The sequence below is a fragment of the Lampetra planeri genome, chromosome 42 (assembly GCF_965212315.1).
Source record: "Lampetra planeri chromosome 42, kcLamPlan1.2.h2, whole genome shotgun sequence".
NCBI lineage: Eukaryota > Metazoa > Chordata > Hyperoartia > Petromyzontiformes > Petromyzontidae > Lampetra > Lampetra planeri.
In genome coordinates this window covers 3,656,257-3,679,452 of record NC_136148.1, presented here as the reverse complement: position 1 = coordinate 3,679,452, position 23,196 = coordinate 3,656,257, and the positions used below count along the sequence as shown (strand labels likewise).

General features: G+C 53.5%; 1 protein-coding gene across 1 annotated transcript in view; it reads left to right on the top strand.

Moving 5' to 3' along the window:
* The window catches only part of LOC144732316 (cadherin-7-like), a 58,118-nt gene extending 36,809 nt beyond the window's left edge, over positions 1-21,309 (top strand). The window contains exons 8-12 of the mRNA XM_078613785.1: positions 4,028-4,164; positions 6,706-6,827; positions 9,942-10,056; positions 11,824-12,099; positions 20,236-21,309. Of these exons, the coding sequence (XP_078469911.1) occupies positions 4,028-4,164; positions 6,706-6,827; positions 9,942-10,056; positions 11,824-12,099; positions 20,236-21,251 (1,666 nt within the window). The 3' untranslated portion in view covers positions 21,252-21,309. The remainder of the gene's footprint in view (positions 1-4,027; positions 4,165-6,705; positions 6,828-9,941; positions 10,057-11,823; positions 12,100-20,235) is intronic.
* The last annotated feature ends 1,887 nt before the right edge of the window (positions 21,310-23,196 follow it).

Genomic DNA, 23,196 nt, shown 5'->3' with positions numbered 1-23,196 from the left:
ACCCACCCACCTACCTACTCATCCACTCACCCAATCACTCTCCCGTCGCTACTGCATGACACCTGTCCCCTTCGAACTGATCTCTCTGATTCTCTCCACTCGCTATGTATTAGAACCTCGTGTTTATGTTATAATAGGCAGCGTGTAGTGTATGAGTTATAACACGTAGCGTGTAGTGTATAGGTTATAACACGTAGCGTGCAGTGTATGAGTTATAACACGTAGCGTGTAGTGTATAGGTTATAACACGTAGCGTGTGCTGCGTAATTGCTGAACACGCAGCACACGAACCCCCACGGTTACCGCAGCGTGATCCCCTCTCTCTCTCCCTCTCCCATTTATCTCTCCCCCAGCCACGCTCCCTCTTCTCGCCCCCCCCACCCCCCCGCTGGTGCTCCCATGGCCATTTCTCAAGCCCGCAGCGACAAATTGCTCCAGCAAGTGTAGCCGCATTCCGATTAATTAGGCAGATACTGGGAGGCTGTCCCACAACAGCATCTCGGCAAACCTCGCTTTGATGGCAGCGCGCACCGCCCTCCCCCACCACACCTCTTCGATGTGCGTCTGTGCGCGCGCGCGCGCGTGCCTCGTGGTGGTATGCGCGCGCGCGCGTGTCCGTGGTGGTACGTGCGCGCGCGCGTGTCCGTGGTGGTACGCGCGCGCGCGCGTGCGTACACGTCTAAGGCGCCACGGTGGCTATGAGATTCTAGATTTGAAGCTTTCGTGACTGCAAGGATTCATACTCTCAGGTTTTTTCGTAGGTAAAAAAATAAATGTTGTTTTTTTCCTACGTGACTTTACCGAAAAATGTTTTAATTTTATTTTTTTACCTACGTGACTTTACCGAAAAAACCCTGAGAGTATGGCTATGAGATGTTAACTACCTCGCCTGGTATGCAGGAGGTCGTGGGTTCAATCTCGACCCTGACGCCTGCTCTATATTTGGAGTTTCCGTGTCTCTCTCATCATCATCACGGTGGCTAGGAGATGTTAACTCCATCGCCTGGTATGCAGGAGGTCGTGGGTTCGATCGCGACCCTGACGCCTGCTGCTGTATATTTGGAGTTTCCGTGTCTCTCTCTCTCTCATCATCACGGTGGCTAGGAGATGTTAACTACCTCGCCTGGTATGCAGGAGGTCGTGGGTTCGATCGCGACCCTGACGCCTGCTGCTGTATATTTGGAGTTTCCGTGTCTCTCTCTCTCTCATCATCACGGTGGCTAGGAGATGTTAACTACCTCGCCTGGTATGCAGGAGGTCGTGGGTTCGATCGCGACCCTGACGCCTGCTGCTGTATATTTGGAGTTTCCGTGTCTCTCTCTCTCTCATCATCACGGTGGCTAGGAGATGTTAACTACCTCGCCTGGTATGCAGGAGGTCGTGGGTTCGATCGCGACCCTGACGCCTGCTGCTGTATATTGGGAGCTTGTGTGTGTGTCTCTCTCTCTCACGCTACCCGTGGTCGCGTGGATTTTTCTCCGGGTCCCCCGGTTTTCCCCTCCACATCGAGAAACATGCGTTTTAGAGTATTTATACATTTCCACGTGATGAGCCACTTTGTTGAGCTGTCATTTGTGGCCAGGTCGCTTCTGAAAAAGAGCGATATAGCTCAGCGGGCCTTACCCGGTAAAATAAATAAAATAAAATGTTTAGTAGTTTCTATGCGTGGGGAGCGGTGGCGAAGTGGTTAGCGCACCGCGCTACGAACCCGGCGACCAGAGTTTGATTCCCGCTCACGGCCACCAGCACCGGTGACGATTATCTGAACCGGTCCTGGGCCTCCCCTAGGTCGACTCAGCCTCAAATTAGTACCTAGTGCAGTGTGCGAACATCGCCACTGGGGAGACAAAGGCTGCCGGGCGTGGTGCTGGCCACCAACCATCTCGCTAACAATACTTAGACTCCTATAACATTAAAAAAAAAATGTTTTTACCTGGTAACGGCCCCTCTGAGCTATGTAGCTCTTGTTCAGAAGCGACCTGCTCGCGATTGATAGCCCAATTAAGTAGCGTATCATCACGTGGACATTTGTAGCAGCCAAATACTCTGAACGCGTGGTGTTCTCATTATAGATGTGGAGGGTAAAACCCAGAGGACCCGCAGTAAAATCCACAGGACGACGTCGGAGAGAGAGTGAGAGAACACGCAAACTCCAAATATACACAGCAGGCGTCAAGGTTTAGGGCTCGAACCCACGACCTAGTGCGTACCCGGGCCAGGTGGTTAACATCTCGCCACGGCGGCGCCGAGATGGTGGTAGCGATTCGTCTGTCCTAAGTGTCACTCGGCCTCTCGCTTCTGGCCCCGCCTACTTATATAGCCTCCTGGCATCTCTCCCACTTCATTAACACATTCCTGCGGAGGGAGCTGGTAGGAACGTTGGGTTGCTCGGTCAATGGCCAGGGTCAACGGCGGCGTGGTGTATTCCGCAAATATGCCCGACTGTGAGGGCGGGCACAAGCCGGCGTGAGTAGGTTAAACGTTGAGTTTTATAAGGGCACCACGGGGTGACCAACCCCTCCCCACCCCTCCCACCCCCCACCCAGCCCCACCCTCCCCACCCGCCCTACCCAGCCCCTCCCCACCCAGCCCCTCCCCACCCAGCCCCTCCCTGCACGACGGACGGACGGACACAATAATCTCCTGTGGGCTGGTGTAACCAGAGGTTCCTACCAGTATACATTTTCTTGCTGTGGTGTTCACACCTGATGATGATTGCTTGTGTTGCAATCGAAACGTCGTGATTTTAAAAAAAATTATTGTATTTTTTATTTTATTTGTTATTTTCTTTACCCACGTGACTTTAGCGAAAGAACCAAGAGTGTATCTGTTGAGTTGATGCTGTAGTTGCTCAGGCAACCAAGTGAGAGAGCTCATGAGAGACCGCAAGAGTGACCCCTACCCCCTTCTCTCCTCCGCGGGGTTGGCATTAGCCTGCCGTCGGTAGGGGGACGATGATTTGAAGTTTTCGTGACTGCAAGGATCCATACTATTTGGTTCTTTCGGTAAAGTCACGTAGGTGAAAAAAGAATAAAAATAAAATAATAATAAAATAACAATAAAAAATAAGAATAAAATTTAAATAAATGTAAAAATAAAAATTATAAATAACTAAATTAAATCACGACGTTTCGATTGCAACACAAGCAATCCTCACCAGGTGTGGAAATCACAGCTAGAATTTTTTAAACTAAAGTTTAATTTTTTTTTTCTTTTATTCTATTTTTTTTTCACCTACGTGACTTTACCGACGATTACTGTGTTTGTACTCCGGGTTGTGATGAGTGTTTGTAATTAATATTTAATAACACCCGCTGTCACGTGTCCGCTGGGTGAGTCGAAGTGGAGTTGACGCCGCACTTAGCCGCCCGCCAGTACGGATGTTCGTTTGACATTTCGATGTGCCCTGAAGGAGGGGCATTATCCGAAACGTCGCCAACTATATCCGGTTTTTTTTTCTTCTATCTTTTGAAAGCCACGTGCAAAATTATTGACGATTATGCTGTTGTTGTTGTTACATTCTAAATGCAGCTCTGGAAGGGTTAGAGAGCCGATATACAACTGATGTATGTTTCCCCCTTCCGTGTTCGTGTGTGTGTGTGTGTTCGTGTCGGTGTGTGTGTGTTTGTCTCGGTGTGTGTGTGCGTGTCGGTGTGTGTGTGTGTCGGTGTGTGTGCGTGTCGGTGTGTGTTTGTCTCGGTGTGTGTGTGTGTGTCGGTGTGTGTGTGTTCGTGTCGGTGTGTGTGTTCGTGTCGGTGTGTGTGTGTATATTTGTGTCGGTGTGTCTGTGTCCGTGTCGGTGTGTGTTTGTGTCGGTGTGTGTGTCTGTGTGTTCGTGTCGGTGTGTGTGTGTGTTCGTGTCGGTGTGTGTGTATGCATCGGGGTGGGTATGCGTGTCGGTGTGTGTGTGTGCGTGTGTGTGTGTGTGTGCGTGTTGGTGTATGTGTGTATGTCTCGGTGTGTGTGTGTGTGTGTGTGCGTGTTGGTGTGTGTTTGTGTCGGTGTGTGTGCGTGTGCGTGTGTGCAGCTACTCGATCGATCGCAACACCGACGTCGACCGTCACTTCGACGTGGACCCCCTGACGGGCGTCCTCACCGTCGCTCGGGCGCTCGACCGCGAGTCCACCGAGCTCTTCAACATCACGGTGATCGCCACGCAGGCCGGTGAGCGTCACCCCGCCTCGCAGGGTCACCCCGCCTCGCAGGGTCACCCCGCCTCGAAGGGTCACTCCGTCTCGCAGGGTCACGCCACCTCGAAGGGTCACTCCACCTCGCAGGGTCACGCCACCTCGAAGGGTCACGCTGCCTCGCAGGGTCACGCTGCCTCGCAGGGTCACTCCGTCTCGCAGGGTCACTCCACCTCGCAGGGTCACGCCGCCTCGCAGGGTCACTCCGTTTCGCAGGGTCACGCCACCTCGAAGGGTCACTCCGCCTCGCAGGGTCACTCCACCTCGCAGGGTCACGCCACCTCGAAGGGTCAATCCGCCTCGCAGGGTCACGCCGCCTTGCAGGGTCACTCCGTCTCGCAGGGTCACGCCGCCTCGCAGGGTCACTCCACCTCGCAGGGTCACGCCGCCTCGCAGGGTCACTCCGCCTCGCAGGGTCACTCCGTCTCGCAGGGTCACGCCGCCTCGCAGGGTCACTCCATCTCGCAGGGTCACCCCGCCTCGCAGGGTCACTCCGCCTCGCAGGGTCACTCCTTCTCGCAGGGTCACTCCGTCTCGCAGGGTCACTCCATCTCGCAGGGTCACTCCGTCTCGCAGGGTCACACCGCCTCGCAGGGTCACTCCATCTCGCAGGGTCACTCTGTCTCGCAGGGTCACGCCGCCTCACAGGGTCACTCCGTCTCACAGGGTCACGCCACCTCGCAGGGTCACTCCGTCTCGCAGGGTCACTCCGTCTCGCAGGGTCACTCCGTCTCGCAGGGTCACGCCGCCTCGCAGGGTCACTCCATCTCGCAGGGTCACTCCGCCTCGCAGGGTCACTCCGTCTCGCAGGGTCACTCCGTCTCGCAGGGTCACTCCGCCTCGCAGGGTCACACCGCCTCGCAGGGTCACTCCGTCTCGCAGGGTCACTCCGTCTCGCAGGGTCACACCGCCTCGCAGGGTCACTCCGTCTCGCAGGGTCACTCCGTCTCGCAGGGTCACACCGCCTCGCAGGGTCACTCCGTCTCGCAGGGTCACTCCGTCTCGCAGGGTCACTCCGCCTCGCAGGGTCACTCCATCTCGCAGGGTCACTCCGCCTCGCAGGGTCACTCCATCTCGCAGGGTCACTCCGCCTCGCAGGGTCACTCCATCTCGCAGGGTCACTCCGCCTCGCAGGGTCACTCCATCTCACAGGGTCACTCCGCCTCGCACCACCCTCACGCCTCATCACAGGGTCACCCGTGGAGAATCACACTCTCTATCACCACACTCACTCTCGCACACTCACTCTCTCTTGCACACTCACTCTCGCACACTCACTCTCGCACACTCACTCTCTCTCGCACACTTACTCTCGCACACTCACTCTCGCACACTCACTCTCTCACACTCACTCTCGCACACTCACTCTCTCACACTCACTCTCGCACACTCACTCTCGCACACTCACTCTCTCACACTCACTCTCGCACACTCACTCTCGCACACTCACTCTCGCACACTCACTCTCTTGCACACTCACTCTCTCACACTCACTCTCGCACACTCACTCTCGCACACTCACTCTCTCTCGCACACTCACTCTCGCACACTCACTCTCGCACACTCACTCTCTCATACTCACTCTCGCACACTCACTCTCTCACACTCACTCTTGCACACTCACTCTCTCACACTCACTCTTGCACACTCACTCTCTCACACTCACTCTCGCACACTCACTCTCTCACACTCACTCTCGCACACTCACTCTCTCACACTCACTCTCTCTCACACTCACTCTCTCACACTCACTCTCTCACACTCTCTGTCACACTCACCCTCTCACACTCACTCTCATACTCTCTCTCGCGCTCACTCTCTCACGCTCACTCTCTCGCGCTCACTCTCTCGCGCTCACTCTCTCGCACTCACTCTCTCACACTCACTCTCTCACACTCACTCTCTCTCACACTCACTCTCTCTCACACTCACTCTCTCTCACACTCACTCTCTCTCACACTCACTCTCTCTCACACTCTCTGTCACACTCACTCTCTCTCGCACTCACTCTCTCGCACTCACTCTCTCGCACTCACTCTCTCGCATTCACTCTCTGTCACACTCACTCTCTCTCACACTCTCTCTCTCACACGCACTCTCTATCACCACACTCACTCTCTCACACTCACTCTCACACTCACTCACTCTCTCACACTCTCTCACACTCACTCTATCACCACTCTCTCACACTCACTCTCACTCACACACTCTTACTCACCCTCTCCCACTCGCTTTCTCACACCCGCTCTCCCATTCACTCTCCCACCCACTCTCCCCCCCGCTCTCCCACCCACTCTCCCATTCACTCTCCCACTCGCTCTCCCCCCCGCTCTCCCGCCCACTCTCCCGCCCACTCTCCCATTCACTTTCCCACCCACTCTCCCATTCACTCTCCCACTCGCTCCCCCCCCCGCTCTCCCGCCCACTCTCCCGCCCACTCTCCCATTCACTCTCCCACTCACTCTCCCATTCACTCTCCCACTCGCTCTCCCACCCGCCCTTCTGCTCCCTCCCCCAGACGACCAGGCGCTGGTTGGCCGTGCCCCCGTCACGGTGCGGGTCCTTGACGTCAACGACAACGCCCCGGAGCTCCTGGGGCCCGACGAGCTTGTGCTGTGTGAGAACACGCCCCCTGGCCAGGTGCGGACCACGTGGTGGGCGGGGCATAATAATAATAGGGGGTGTGGCCGGGGGGGGTGAGAACACGCCCCCTGGCCAGGTGCTGACCACGTGGTGGGCGGGGCATGATAGGGGGTGGGGCAGTGGGGGGGTGAGAACACGCCCCCTGGCCAGGTGCGGACCACGTGGTGGGCGGGGCATGATAGGGGGTGTGACAGTCGAAATCGTGGGGGGAGGGGCTTATATTCTTAGGTTTTTTCGGTAAAAAAACGTAAGAATTTAAAACATTTAAATTAATACAAATAAAATAAAGTAAAATAAAAATAAAATAATTTATTATATTTTTATTTTACTTTTATTAATTTTAATTTTTTACCTACGTGACTTTACCGAAAAAAACTAAGAATATGAATCCTTGCAGTCACGAAAGCTTCAAATCTAGGGGGAGGGGCTGTTGAAGGGATGGAGGGAGAGGAGAAGATGATGGACAATGATAGCAATGAAGGTGGAGGGAGGAGAGGGAGGGGTAAATGTGATGAGATTTTTATGGTCTCTGTGGTGCACTTGGACATATGAGAAAAAGAGCGTAATAGCTCATCGCATTCCTCTAGTATTAATGCAAATTATGATTCCTACTCAAACTAAACTAAACGTTTTATTTTACCAGGCAAGGCCCACTGAGCCTCCGTAGCTCTTTTACAGAAGCGACCGACCTGGCCACAAATGATGGCTCAACGAAACGCGTTTTCATCACGTGGAAATGTACAGCAGACACATACTCTAAGCGTGGCACGTTGATTTGAAATGTGGAAGGAAAAACGGGAGGACCCGGAGAAGAATCCACGCGACCACGAGTTAGAGAGAGAGAGAGACACCGCAAACTCTGAACTCATTCGCATCGTAAGTAGCCAACCGTGCTAATCGGAGGTGCGGGGAAAATTCAACAAACTAAACGCAAAAATAAGTAATTAAATTATTACACTGGTCAACAAAAAAAATAATTCTGGCCTGGACTTTTGCAGCTGTTCTAGACTAATTTCAGGGTGTTGATTCCAAATCTGATCTCAGATTTGCTCTATCACATCTCATTTTTATGCTATCGGCATACCCCATTTTCATTGATTTTACCCGAAATTAACTCTGTCACTTATGATTGCAAGTTGTTGCGAGTCAGTGACTGCTTTAGTGTTAAAATATGGTGCTGTATTTTTAGGATAGTGTGTTTATAATATCATTTTATGTAGATATCCACATTTATTTTATATTTTTCTTCTGCAGTTTTTTTTATTATCGAAAATGCAATATTTGATATCTCAAAAACCTGATGTGATAGACAAAAACTGATGCCAGATTTGGAATCAGCACCCCAAAATTACCTTAAAACCGTTGGGATACCTTATGCCAGAAAAAGTGTGTTGACCAGTGTTATTAGATGGGCTCTCCAGAGACGCAGGCCTTCATCCAGCAGTGGATTGACCCTGGCCGATGATGGTGATGCTGCTGCTGCTGCAGGGAGCATGCGGAGAGAAGAGGCGGAGGGATGGGAGCGATGGAGGGAGGGATTGAGGGATGGAGGGTGAAGGAGGGCGATGGGGAGGGCAGGTATAGCAGGTGGCCTCTAACAGCACTCGGCTCGACAGCCTGCGTAGGCTACACAAGGGGATCGTTGTCTTCGTGTGTGCACGTGCGCGCGCACATGTGTGTGTGCGTGCGTGTGGGTGCGTGTGTGTGTGTGCGTGCTTGTGTGTGTGCGTGCTTGTGTGTGTGCGTGCTAGTGTGTGTGCGTGTGTGTGTACGCGTGCGTGCGCGCACGTGTGCGTGTGTGCGTGTGTGTGCGTGTGTGTGCGTGGCCTCAAAGTGCACATGGCCTGGCACAAGCGTCGTGGTGACGTCCCCGCCACTTAGTGGCGAATGGCGGTTGTTGTTGTTGTGTGCGTGTGTGCGTGCGTGTGCGTGCGTGTGTGTGGTAGTCCAAGCGGTGAGCGCTCTGCGCTACGAACCCGATGACGAATTTGATTCCCGCTCGCGGCCACCAACAGCCGGTGACGATTATCTGAACCGGTCGTGGTTCTCCCCTTGGTCGACTCGGCCTCAAAATGAGTACCTGGTGCTATGTGAAAACATCGCCACCGGGGAGACAAAAGCGGACGGGCGTGGTGCTGGCTACCCACCCCCTCGTGTGCCGTTCGGGCCTTCATAGGTGCTCGCTAACAGCACTTGCCCCAGCAGCCTGCGAAGGGGCGATCTTCGTCTCTGTTGCGCGCATGTAGCGGCGCACTGTTCATAAGCCGGTTCCGCTTATCGGGGTGGGAACTCGCGAGATTGGGACAGGGGGTGTCGTCGTCTCTCGCGATGGGAGGGCGATGACTGGCGGATAAGGATGTTGCTCACCACACAACATCCTCTTCCTCCTCCCTCCTCCTCCTCCGTTGATCAAAGAAGGGATTGTTGCGATTTCAGCATCGGACGTGGTCTGCGCGAGTGGGTTGGTGTGCATGTACACGAATGAAAGCATGGGTGGGTTGGTGTGTATGTTAACGAATGAATGCATGGGTGGGTTGGTGTGTATGTTAACGAATGAATTCACGGGTGGGTGGGTGTGTATGTACACGAATGAAAGCATGGGTGGGTGTGTGTGTGTGTGAACGTAAGGCGCACACGTCAATTGAAAGTGAAGCTTAAAATGAGATTCCGAGATCTTCATCGGAGTTCACCAGCCCCGTGTGCGAATTGCTTCTTGTTGTTGTCGTTGTTATTGTTGTTGTCGTAGCAGAGAAATCGCAGGGAAGGGTGGCTCCTGTGTGTATGAGAGAAAGGAGCGGTGGCGCAGTGGTTAGCGCGTTGGCGCTACAGACCCAGCGACGCGAGTTCGATTCCCGCGCACGGCCACCAACAAAAGTGACGATTATCTGAATCGGTCCTGGGCCTCCCCTAGGTCGATTCAGCCTAAACCGAGTACCTGGTGCGGTGTGTAGTAACCATCGCCACTCGGGAGACAAAGGCGGCCGGGCGTGGTGCTGGCCACCCACCTGCTCGAGTGCCGTGCCGGCCTCCATAGGTGCCCACCAACAGCACTTGCCCCGACAGTCTGATGAAGGTTATACGGGGGATCTTTGTCTTTTTGTCCATGCACAGGCGGTGCACATCTTCAGTGCCGTGGATCGAGATGAGAATCATGTATCATCTCCGGTCAAAATCTCGCTCTCCGCTCCGTCCGCCAACTCCAACTTCACGCTGACAGACCATCACAGTGAGTTCTGCAGCCACACCGATCATTTTCGAATTTTGACCATCACACCATCATCACACCATCATCACATGATCTCACCATCCCACCATCATCACACTATCTCACCATATCATCATCACACCATCTTACCATCATAACACCATTCCACCACTACGCCATCTCACCATCATCACACGATCTCACCATCATCACACGATCTCACCATCTTCACACCATCATCTTACCATCACACCATCTCACTATCTCACCATATCTCCATCTCGCCAATAGAGGGCGCTCTAGAGAGCCCCTCTGGAGGGGTAATCGGCCTACTCTTCCGCGCTGCGACAGGCGTCGTGGAAGAGTTCGGAGTACCCACACTTTACCCCACCACACGCGACCTGCCCGGTCCCTAAATTGTTGCTGCTGGAACCATTCTACCGCTGGGTGGACAGAGGCGGCCGGGCTGGAGGGGGGGGGGGGTCGGGGGGTGACTACACTGACCCCATCCTTTCATCTCGCAGTGGATAGATACAGGAGCTCTCAATTACATCAATGGCGAGTACAATTGCATGTTCCCGCAATCGTCATCATCATCATTGGCCATGGTCAATCCACGTCTGGATGAAAGCCCTCGTCTCTGGAGAGCCCCTCTGATAATAATGATGACCTCCTCTTTACGCATTCCTCTCCTCGGCTCGCCTCTCTCCCCATTGCTTCCATTGTCCATCCCTCCACCTCGCCCTCCATCCCTTCCCCCTCCCTCCACCACTCACCCCCACCTCCCCTTTGCCCGCTCCCCCACTAACCCCACCCTCTAAACCCACTAACCCCCACCCTCTAAACCCACTAACCCCCACCCTCTCCCCCACTAACCCCCACCCTCTAAACCCACTAACCCCTATCATCTCCTCCACATACCACCCCCCTCCCTCCATTCCTCTATCACTCCCCCTCCCCTCCCACCCCACACCCTCATCTCCATACCTCTCCGGGGCCACGATGTTCTCACTTTCTCCCCGTACCCCCCTTGCGTGCCCCTCCCCCCCCTCCCCCACTTCCGCCTCCCGCCTTCGCCCCCCCCCCCCTTCATCCCACCTCCGTCTTGCCCAAAGATAAAGAACCCCCATATAGCCTTCGCAGACTGTCGGGGCAAGTCCTGTTAGCACCTACGAAGGCCACACGGCACACGAGGGTGAGGGTGGCCAGCACCACGCCCGGCCGCCTTTGTGTCACTGGTGACGATGTTAATACTCATCCCACCAGGTACTCGCTTTCTATGTGTCTACGAATGAATGTTGAACTTCGTTTGCACCGTACGTAGCCACCCGTGCTAATCGGAGGTGCGGGGAAAGGACCACAGACTAAACACGAAAAGCATTTCTAAAAAAAAAATTTCATCGAGATTTGAAAGTGGCGTAGCTCCACTGACTTCCTAATATGGGAAGGAAGAGCGTTCCAGACGGCCGCAGAAGCGCATCTGAAAGCGCGCGAAGCAGTGACCGTCTTTGTTCGATGGCCAGCCAAAAGGGTTACGGAAGGTGCATTTTCCCGCGAGATGAAATCAAAAATGTTGATTAAATATAATCTATCGACGGTGGTGAAGGGGGGGTGGGGGGTGGGGGGGGAGGGCCCAGCACACCGGTTCAGATAATCGTGACCGGCGTCGGCTTTCACGTGAGCCCGAATCGATCTCAGCTCGCAGCACCACACGCTCAACCACTGCACCACCAACTGCGTCCCCACTCCTCTCCCCACCTCAACCAACCCACCCCCCCCCCCCCCCAGACGGCACGGCCTCCCTATCCCTGCGTCGGCGCCTGTCCCGCGGTGGTGCCGAGGAGCTGTCCACCCTGGGCCTGGTGCTGCCGCTGTCCGTGGTGCTGGAGGACTCGGGCTCGCCGGGCGCGCTCAGCAGCACGGCGACCGTGCGCGTGCGCGTCTGCGCCTGCAGCCGCCGTGGCGCCGTCACCGCGTGCACCCTGCAGGCGCTCGCAGTGCTGCCCGCGGGGCTCAGCGTGCACGCGCTCATCGCCATCCTCGCCTGCCTACTCATCTTGCTCAGTGAGTGAGGGGGAGGGCGAGTGAGCGACAGAGAGAGATACAGAGAGCGACAGCGAGCGAGAGAGCGGGAGAGAGAGTGGGAGAGAGAGTGGGAGAGGGAGCGACAGAGAGAGAGATACAGAGAGCGACAGCGAGCGAGAGAATAGTGAGCGGGAGAGAGAGATACAGAGAGCGACAGCGAGCGAGAGAGCGGGAGAGAGAGTGGGAGAGGGAGCGGGAGAGAAAGCGAGCGAAAGATTTTGACTTTTAAACAACTTTTATTGCACGCCAGCGGCAAAAGCACTGGAGGCGATTTTAATATGAAATACAGTCATCAGCAAACAAATGAAAATAAACGCTACAAATCGACGCGCTGTGGCGCTGAAAGCACCGCGCACAATACTAAAGAAAAGTCACGTGGTGGTGGTGGTTGTGGTGTCATGGTGCACGCCATGGTGACGAGCGAGCGCTTCAGAAGGTGAACATGAGAGAGAGAGACACACAGAGAGACAGAGAGACACACAGAGAGAGAGACACACACACAGACACGGAGAGTCACAGAGAGAGAGAGACACACAAGCGAAAGAGAGAGCAGGAGAGAGATCGAGAGAGAGATGCAGCCTGCAAACTACACGTACACGTGTCACATGCACACGAACATGTCCACGTACACCAAGATCAAAACAAGAATGCCTTGAATAGTCTTTAATAGACTGTTAGGGCAAGTGCTATTTGTGTGCACACATATACCTCTTACACTCATGCCTGCAATGACAAAGATCCTCCTTATAGCGTCAACAGACCTGTGGGTCAATTGGTGTTAGCTAGTATTGTATATATGTTGAACTTATGTAGCGCCCGTCCGTAGCCAACCGCGCTAATTGTTGGTGCGCCGATAAAGGCCAGAAGGGTAAGCGAGGGGGTGGGTGGACAGCACCAGGTACTCATGTGAGGCTGAGTCGACCTAGGAGAGGCCCGGGACCTGATAAAATAATCGTCACTGGTGTTGACCGTGAGCGGGAATCGTCCTCGCGTGGCTGGTTTCCTAAGCGCAGTGTGCTAACGATTGCACTAACTACTACACTAACTACTACACTGACTACTACACTAACCACTACACTAACCACTACACTAACCACTACACTAACTACTACACTAACTACTACACTAACTACTGCACTAACCATTACACTAACTACTACACTAACTACTACACTAACCACTACACTAACCATTACACTAACTACTACACTAACCACTACACTAACCACTACACTAACCATTACACTAACTACTACACTAACTACTACACTAACCACTACACTAACCACTACACTAACTACTACACTAACCACTACACTAACCACTACACTAACCATTACACTAACTACTACACTAACTACTACACTAACCACTACACTAACCACTACACTAACTACTACACTAACCACTACACTAACCACTACACTAACCATTACACTAACTACTACACTAACTACTACACTAACCACTACACTAACCACTACACTAACTACTACACTAACCACTACACTAACCACTACACTAACCATTACACTAACTACTGCACTAACTACTACACTAACCACTACACTAACCACTACACTAACTACTACACTAACCACTACACTAACCACTACACTAACCATTACACTAACTACTACACTAACTACTACACTAACCACTACACTAACCACTACACTAACTACTACACTAACCACTACACTAACCACTACACTAACCATTACACTAACTACTGCACTAACTACTACACTAACTACTGCACTAACCACTACGCGAACGCATAAGCATGTCTTTCCCACGTCCTAAATCTCTCTCTCCATCTCTCTCTCTCTCCATCTCTCTTACCTCTCCTCTCTTCCGACTCCCCGCCGCTCTCTGCTTTGCCTGTCAATCGACACGAAATCCATTCGACCTCCGACACAGTTTTCGCAAGTCCTGCCAACACCGGCCCGGCTTTCTTCTGCGCGTGTGTGTGTGTGTGTGTATATATATTCATCATGTTGTCGTTCCAGCAATATATATAGTTTGACCCTTGACGGTCCGTCACATCGTTTACTGCATGTGATGGCCCTGGAGTGAGTTAAGCAAAGACAAAGATCCCCCGTGTAGCCCTTCACAGTCTGCTGGGACAAGTGCACGAAGGTACCCATTCGAGGCTGAGTGGAACTAGGGGAGGCCTAGGGACTGGTTTAAATATTCGCCGCTTTTATTTGGTCGCGAGCGGGAATCTAACTCGGATCGCCGCGCTAACCACTGCGCCACCACTCCCCACAGACCCGGCCACAACAGTCGCCATTCGCCAATAACTGGCGGTGACATCACCATGGTTCTTGAGCCAGGCTAGGTGCACAAAGACAAAGATCCCCCATATAGCCTTTAGCAGACTATTAGGGCAAGTGCTGTTTGCGAAGACCCATGAATGCCGGCACTGCACACACACGTACACACACGTACACACGCACACACTCACGCACACACACACGCACACACACACGCACACGCGTACACACACGCACACACGCACGCACGTACACACACACACGCACACACGTACACACACGCACACACGAGCGCACACACGCACACACGCACACACGAGCGCACACACACGAGCGCACACGCACGCGCGCGCGCGGATAGTCCACCTCTCAGCGAGTAATTACTCGACATTCGAGGATGCCGTTCATCCTTCTCAACGTGGGCGCTCCATCCATCCGTCAAAGCGCGTCGCAGCCTCACATCACATCTCACGTCCGTTCGTCTTGTAATCAATCGTGTTCCCAACGCTTGATCGCTCTCTCTCTCTCTGCTCGCTCTCCTCTCTCTCTCTCTGCTCTCTCTTTTTCTTTTACGATCAGTGGAAACAAGAAGATGCTCGGTGTAGTCGGCACTTTGCTTCGTTCATCATTTCGTAATTTTTTTTACTTTGCTTTATGTAAACCCCCACCTCTCGCTCTCTCTCTCGCTCACTCTCTCGCTCACTCTCTCGGTCACTCTCTCGCTCACTCTCTCGCTCACTCGCTCACTCTCTCGCTCACTCTCTCGCTCTCTCTCGTTCTGCACGCAGCCCTTCACGCAGTCCGACGGCCTCCGACGCGTAGCTCTCTCTCTGCTCTCTCTCCTCTCTCTCTCTCTTGCTCGCATCGACTCGATCTCTGCGCGGACGTTCCCATTTCAGCCTCGTCCGTCCGTCCGTCTCATTCTTTGACGAGTCTTCCGATTTGGTTAATTTTGACACCGAGAACAAGTTTGCAGGAGGTTCCCAGTGCGCATCATCCACACGTCGTCTGCCAGGCTCGCAAGGACAAAGCTCCGACCCATCGCCGTGTCGCCTTTCTAACGGACTGTCGGGGCCAAGCGCCGTTCGCGAGTAGCATCTACGCAGGCGCACACGGAGGGGGTTTAGTGGCAAAGCACAACAATCTGTTGGGGGCTATATACGAGGGGGCGGGGGGTGCATCTTCTCGTCTTCGGAGGAGATTAAACAGCACCGGAGCTTAGTGAGACACGGGGCGGTGGCGAGGGGCGAGCGTTTTGCTGCTGGGTGAAAGGCACGCAGTGATCCGGGGTCGTGCAGAGCAAGCGGCCGTCGGGGGATGGGGGGGGGGGGCAAGGGGAGGGGGGGGGGTGAACAAGGGGAAGTGACCGCTCGGATCTCTCTCTAGATGGGTTCAACAAAGCGTCCCAGAGGAGGGGGCTGCCACGTGCGACGGAGGGAGATGATTGATGGATTGATGGATGGATGGGTGGGATGCTCGGTCACCAGAGGTCTAAATCATCGGCAGCATTCGAAGATTGTTTCGGGTGCTGTGTAAATACCTTCCCGCTTACCCACCGCTCGTGATGAGATGGCCGGTTGAATGATTGTTTCGGAGGTTTGGTGGGTGGTTGAGTGGGTGGGTGGGTGGTTGAGTGGGTGGGTGCGTGGTTGCTTGAGTAGTTAGATGGGGTGGGTGATTGAATAGGTGGGTTGTTGGTGGGTGAGTTTGTCGGTGAGTGGATTGTTGCATGGTTGTGTGAGTGGTTGGTAGGGTGGTTAAGGACATTGGTAGGTGGCTGAGTTGGTAGCTGAATGCTTGGACGAGTATATCGTTGCGTGGTTGAGTGGGTGGTTCGGCAAATTGGTAAGTGGGTGAGTGAATGGGTGGGTAGGTGAATGGTTGAGTGGTGGGTAGGTGGGTGGGTGGGTAGGTGAACAGAATCAGAATATTTTTTTCAGACTCGTACTGGTGGAATCCGATGAGCTAGAACGCTCTTTCTCACAGATGTCCGGTAGACATCTGTGAGAAAGGGCTTAATAGCCTGGCTGGGTGAGTGGCTGGCTGGCTGAACGAACACGTTGGGGTGGGGTAGAAGTGAGGCTCAGGCGAGGTGGGGTGTGTGTGTGTGGGGGGGGATGTCGAGGGTGGCGAAGGCAGGATGAATTGTCGCGTGTCCAACGCTGACCCGCGCCACCTCGGCTGCCCTGTCACGGTCGACCGGGTCACGGTGGGGGGAGGGGGGGGGGGCTTGCTGGCAGAGGAGGGGGGTGTGGGTGAGTGTTTTACCGACCGCAGATGAGAGGTGGGAGGTGGCGAGTGGGGAGAGGAGGGCGGGTGGGGAGTCGGCGGGGGGTGGGACGTGTGGTGGGGGGGGTGTTCGTGATGCGAGCAATGACCTTGACGGATGGAGCGCTCGATCGCTCGCCTCGCCCAGCCGGAGCCTGGCACCATAGGCCGCCTCCTCCTCGATCAGCAACAAATAGAAACATGAGTGCGCCTGGGTTCTTGTATTAGTCATTATTATTCATTATTTTTTTTTATTCACGAATTCATGAAGCCTGTCTTCGTCTGGCAAACGTTTTCAATGAATATAATTAACCCGATGTGATGTTTTATTTTTTTACTATTTTTTATCTACGATCAGACACTAACAACTGCTCCAGAAATGTGGTGTTTTTTCGCAAGAAACACGTAAAAATTGTTGACGACTTGATTTAACTTCTTATATTTAAAGACGTACCCATCGGACACCGCTCAATTTAAATATTCCGTTATATTTGTTTAAAAAAAACATTAATTCATTTGATAATCTGTGTGGGGAAGCTTCTACCTTTTTCTGTTTTCGAATGATTAAATTTTGTACGTCATAAAAATGCGGATGTTTTCGGTCAAAACCGCTTGAATCCGAAATATCTTAAAAACAATAAAATATAGAACAATTGTATTCGCTTTAATTTGATTTGCTGTCGAACGCTCTATCAAATGAAAAAAACCCGCAATCTTATATTTTGAACTGTTTCTGAATGACACCCACACACATTTATGGAGCACTTAAACATCGAGATTTGGGGGCCTTAAAACGAAAAATCTGGGATTTTCAGATTTGTCCTGTTGTTTGTGTCCTTAAAGCTACCTATGTACCACATTTCAGCTTTCTACCTTGTACCCCAGAGGGTTTTGAGACACACAGATTAGAGTCTTTATAGATTTAGGCGCTGTCGTATCGTGCGTGGGCGAGCGAGGCTCTGCAGGGAGTGGTTGGCCGGGGGAGCGGTGATCTTCTTTCACGCCGTACATAGCCAACTGTGCCAATCGGAGGTGCGGTGTTGAGTCTATGGTGTAGTGTTGGCTCTATGGGCAGTGCTGAGTCTATGGGCAGTGTTGAGTCTATGGGCAATGTTGAGTCTATGGGCAGTGTTGAGTCTATGGGCAATGTTAGTCTATGGGCAGTGTTGAGTCTATGGGCAGTGTTGAGTCTATGGGCAGTGTTAAGTCCGTACACAGTGTTGAGTCTATGGGCAGTGCTGAGTCTATGGGCAGTATTGAGTCTATGGGCAGTGTTGAGTCTATGGGCAGTGTTGAGTCTATGGGCAGTGTTAAGTCCGTACTCAGTGTTGAGTCTATGGGCAGTGCTGAGTCTATGGGCAGTGTTGAGTCTATGGGCAGTGTTAAGTCCGTACACAGTGTTGAGTCTATGGGCAGTGCTGAGTCTATGGGTAGTGTTGAGTCTATGGGCAGTGTTGAGTCTATGGGCCGTGTTGAGTCTATGGGTAGTGTTGAGTCCGTACTCAGTGTTGAGTCTATGGGCAGTGCTGAGTCTATGGGCAGTATTGAGTCTATGGGCAGTGTTGAGTCTATGGGCAGTGTTGAGTCTATGGGCAGTGTTAAGTCCGTACTCAGTGTTGAGTCTATGGGCAGTGCTGAGTCTATGGGCAGTGTTGAGTCTATGGGCAGTGTTAAGTCCGTACACAGTGTTGAGTCTATGGGCAGTGCTGAGTCTATGGGTAGTGTTGAGTCTATGGGCAGTGTTGAGTCTATGGGCAGTGTTAAGTCCGTACACAGTGTTGAGTCTATGGGCAGTGTTGAGTCTATGGGCCGTGTTGAGTCTATGGGTAGTGTTGAGTCTATGAGCAGTGTTGAGTCTATGGGCAGTGTTGAGTCTATGGGTAGTGTTGAATCTATGGGCAGTGTTGAGTCTATGGGCCGTGTTGAGTCTATGGGTAGTGTTGAGTCTATGGGTGTTGTGTATATGTGTTGAGCTTCTTTCGCACCGTACGTAGCTAACCATGGCAACCGGAGGTTGCGGGGGGGGGGGAAGACAACAAACACACGAAGCGGGTCGCGGTGACGCTGAGATTCTCTCGAGGGTATTTTGTGACTCTTCCACGCCGGTCAGGAGGTCTCTGGATGAGGTGGGAGTCACCCACACTTCACCCCACCGCGCCACGACCTGCCTGTCTTTGCCAATTGTCCGACGTCACGAACGCCGGTTTAATGTAATTATATGTAAAAAAAATAAAAAAATAAACTAACAACAAAAAATCGTGAGCGGCGTGAATCGAACGACCGCGTGTCCGGGACGTTCTCGCTCAGATCGGCGTGGGGCCTCTCTTAACGATTGTGCTAATTAATTAATTAATCGCTGACGTGCAATGGGGGTCTGGGGGGGGGGGCACGGAGGAGGTCGCCGAGTTAATTGCGTAATTAAAACGTCTCGCGCTGCTCAGCGATGGACTCCGCTGTCACCCTGCTGAGAGGGCGGCTCCTCGCGCCGGAGTCGACACGTGCCGATTTCACCGCGGCAGATGCCGGTGACGGCAGCGTCCCGCGTCTCTTGAATACTGCGCCAGGTCCTACCACCGTGGTCTTTGTGGTGTGTCTCTATCTCTGTCTGTCTATCTCTGTCTCTCTCTGTCCCTCTCTGTCTCTCTCTGTCTCTCTCTGCCTCCCCACGTGTGTCTCTGTGTCTCCATCTGTTGTCTCTTAAATTCTGCACCAGGTCCTACCACCATGGTCTCTGTGGTGGGTCTCTATCTCTGTCTGTCTATCTCTGTCTCTCTCTCTCTGTCCCTCTCTGTCTCTCTCTGTCTCTCTCTGCCTCCCCACGTGTGTCTCTGTGTCTCCATCTGTTGTCTCTTAAATTCTGCACCAGGTCCTACCACCATGGTCTCTGTGGTGTGTCTCTATCTCTGTCTGTCCCTCTCTCTGTCTCTGTCTGTCTCTCTCTGTCCCTCTCTGTCTCTCTCTGTCTCTCTCTGCCTCTCCACGTGTGTCTCTGTGTCTCCATCTGTTGTCTCTTAAATTCTGCACCAGTTCCTACCACCATGCTCTCTGTGGTGTGTCTCTATCTCTCTCTGTATCTCTCTGTCCCTCTCTGTCTCTCTCTGTCTCTCTCTGTCCCTCTGTCCCTCTCTGTCTCTCTCTGTCCCTCTGTCCCTCTCTGTCTCTCTCTGCCCCTCTGTCTCTCTCTGTCTCTGTCCCTCTCTGTCTCTGTCTCTCTGTCTCTCACTGTCCCTCTCTGTCTCTCTCTGTCTCTCTGTCTCTCTCTGTCCCTATGTCTCTCTCTGTCTCTGTCTCTCTCTGTTTCTCTCTGTCTCTCCCTGTCTCTCACTGTCCCTCTCTGTCTCTCTCTGTCTCTAACTCTGTCTAGCACCACAGCGCGTGGATTTGTAGCGTTTATTTTCATTTGTTTGCTGGTGACTGTGTATTTCGAATCGAAATCGCCTCCAGTGCTGTTGCTGCTGACCGCAATACAAGTTGTTTAAAAGTCAAAAGTCTCTCCTCTCTCTCTCCATTTCTCACCACGTTAACCTCTCAAACTCTCCCCTCCTCCACCTCCTCCCTCCACCTCCAGTCCTCATCCTCCTCTTCGTCTCGGTGCGCCGCCGCAAGAAGAAGGCTCCGTCCCTGCCGGAGGACGACGACATCTGCGAGAACATCGTCCGCTACGACGAGGAGGGGGGCGGCGAAGAGGACACCGCGACCTTCGACCTCGTCACGCTCACCTACCCGCACGCCCGCCCGCTCACCTCCTCCTCGTGCAGCGGCGGCGGCGGCGCTCACCACAACAACAACAACCACCACCACCACGGCAACAACAACAGCCACCACCACAACAACCACCACCACCACAACAACAACAACCACGACGGCGTTCGCCAGCCCAACCGCGTCCCGCTTGCCACGGCGGCATCGGCGGCAACAACAACAACAACCGCCGCATCGGCGGCGTCCAACAACCACTACCACCACAGCCACCACAACCAGCAGCAGCAGCACCGCCACCAGCACCACCACCTACCGCCCACAACCACCAGCTGCAGCGGCGGCACAACCGCCGCCGCCGCCGCCAATCACGGCAGCGGCAACAACAACAACAACGGCGCGTCCGCCGCGCCATCCGGCGTTCGCTCGCGCGTGGGCACCTGCATGGACGAGTTCATCCAGGTGCGCCTGCGGGAGGTGGACGCCGACCCGGCGGCACCCCCCTACGACTCGGTGCAGGTGTACGGCTACGAGGGGAGCGGCTCGTCCGTGGCCGGCTCGCTGGGCTCGCTCAGCTCGCTCGGCTCGCTCGGCTCAGAGTCGTCGTCGCGGTCGCAGGGGGCTCCGTCGACGTCCACCGACGGCGACCAGAGCTACGACTACCTGCACGAGTGGGGGCCGCGCTTCCGCACGCTGGCGCACCTGTACGGCCACGTGGCCGCCGCCGCTCCTGTTGCGGCGCCTACGACGGCGGCTACGGGAGCGGCAGCGGCGGTCGGAGCGGCATCGGCATCGGCGGCGGCGGCAGGATCGGGGTCGGCTGCTGCCGGTGCGGCGGCGGCGGTGGGAATGGCGGGGAAGAATGTGGACCGCGGAGGCGGTTAGAATAACGAAGGGAATTGAACGAACCAACGAACGAGAGGAACTCTTGGAACTTTGCGGGGACCGGTCGTCGGTTGCGATCGATCGCCGCTTTTGATCGATGGGGAGGGGGGGTGGTCAGAATCATTGGGACGATGGAGGGAGGTCAGGGGGAAGATGGATGGGGCGGACGGGGGGGGAGGTTGTGGGGCGGTAAATTGCGGATTCGCCCCCCTTTCGCGACGCGATCCGGTGAGCTGTCACGATGAGGAGGAGGAAGGCGATGATGAGTTGCGCTGATTCGGGAGCCTCTGCCGCAGGCGGTGATTGCAGCTTCCCGAGTGGCTGCACGATTTCACGAGAGCCAGTCGCCCTCGTGCTGTAGAGCCAAACGTCCGCATTAGTATTTGTTTTATTTATCATAATGAGCCGTGCTCGATCCACCGCTGGATGAAGGCCTCCCCCGTACTTTTCCACGGGCGGTGCCATGGTCCAAATCGGCTCCTGCGCACGACGCGATCATCATCGCTCCATCTCCACGATGGGCACCCTCGACTCTCGGACGCCGCCTTTGCATCGTCACCGTCCAGCGTTCATCGCCCATCGTCTTCCCAACAGTCGATACGGCGATGTCACTGAACCTGAGTTTGTTAACTAGTCCATGTGATGTACGGTACTGCAACCGAAAGATCGCGAGCTTATGGGATCGGATTTGACTCGGCGAATCGATGCGATCCGCCCCACACATCCCGATTGATCATTGCGATTATTAGCGGTGATCTCCATGATAACATCGTGATAACATCATGAAGAAATTATTCAGTTGATCTGATAAAAGGGGCAAATGGGATGGGACAAAAACACACAAAAATTATGAACGGATCTATTTTTGAATCGCAATGCAACTCCGCATCGTGACAACTTATCGAATCGTTGGGGAGAGGCGGAGGGTGGAGTGGGTTGTGGGGGAAGGGTGGTTGCGAGGTCGGAGGCGTGTACATTATTCTTCCTACCCTGGCTCGGGGTTGCCACCTTTGAAGTACAAAAACGAAACCCGGGGACATATCATGGCAAGAAGATGAATAATTTCACAGTACCAGAAGAGGTGGAGACTCACAGTGAACCCAACGTCTTGATTGGCGCACTAGTATCATTATTACGAGGCCATTGACAATGGGCAGAACCTACTTTTTTTCATTTCTGTTTCCTGGGAAGGACAAATAGATATATATTTTTTTCCCAGGACTGCTGTCGCGAAGAAAGGGACTGTCCTGGGGAAAACCTGGACAGGTTGTCAGCCATGGTCTCGCCCTCCACGTCTCCGTCAGAGTTGGGCCAATGGTTCCAAGCAGACACGCCAATGTCTGGGCCCTTACGTTGGTGAAAACGTTGTGTCAACTTTGGCCCAACGTTGGTGCGACGTTGCCCCAGCGGCATGTCTTTACTGGAGGCAGTATTTCCGACCATTTTTTTCCCCTGGACAAATGACGATGATGGATATGTTGATGATGATGCCGATGATGATGATGGTGATGATGAAATTTGTATTTACGAGAGAGAGAAAGAAAATGATACTACACATAAATGGAAAAAAAAAAATTTAACAACACAACCCCGAAGCTTGTACATAGATATTTTTGGCGACATGCCATTATTTTATTAAGAGAGTTGTTGTTATAATGATAAATTCTATACATTATAAATAGCAAAACAATTTTAATCGGAGTGAATTCCCAGATAGGGACTTGCCCGCGCAACTATAGTATTAGACCATTGCTGGGTTCGCGAACTCATGAACCGTGAATCAATCCCGATGCTCACTCAAACTGGACATTGGGTTCTGAATAACCCCCTCTCAGTCTAGCCACGACTGCAAAACATCCACAATGCTTTTCCTTCCTGCGACAAGGGCAGCGGAACATTTCCACAACGTTTGGTTGACGAAAACCGTCGCGCTTAGAAACAGAAC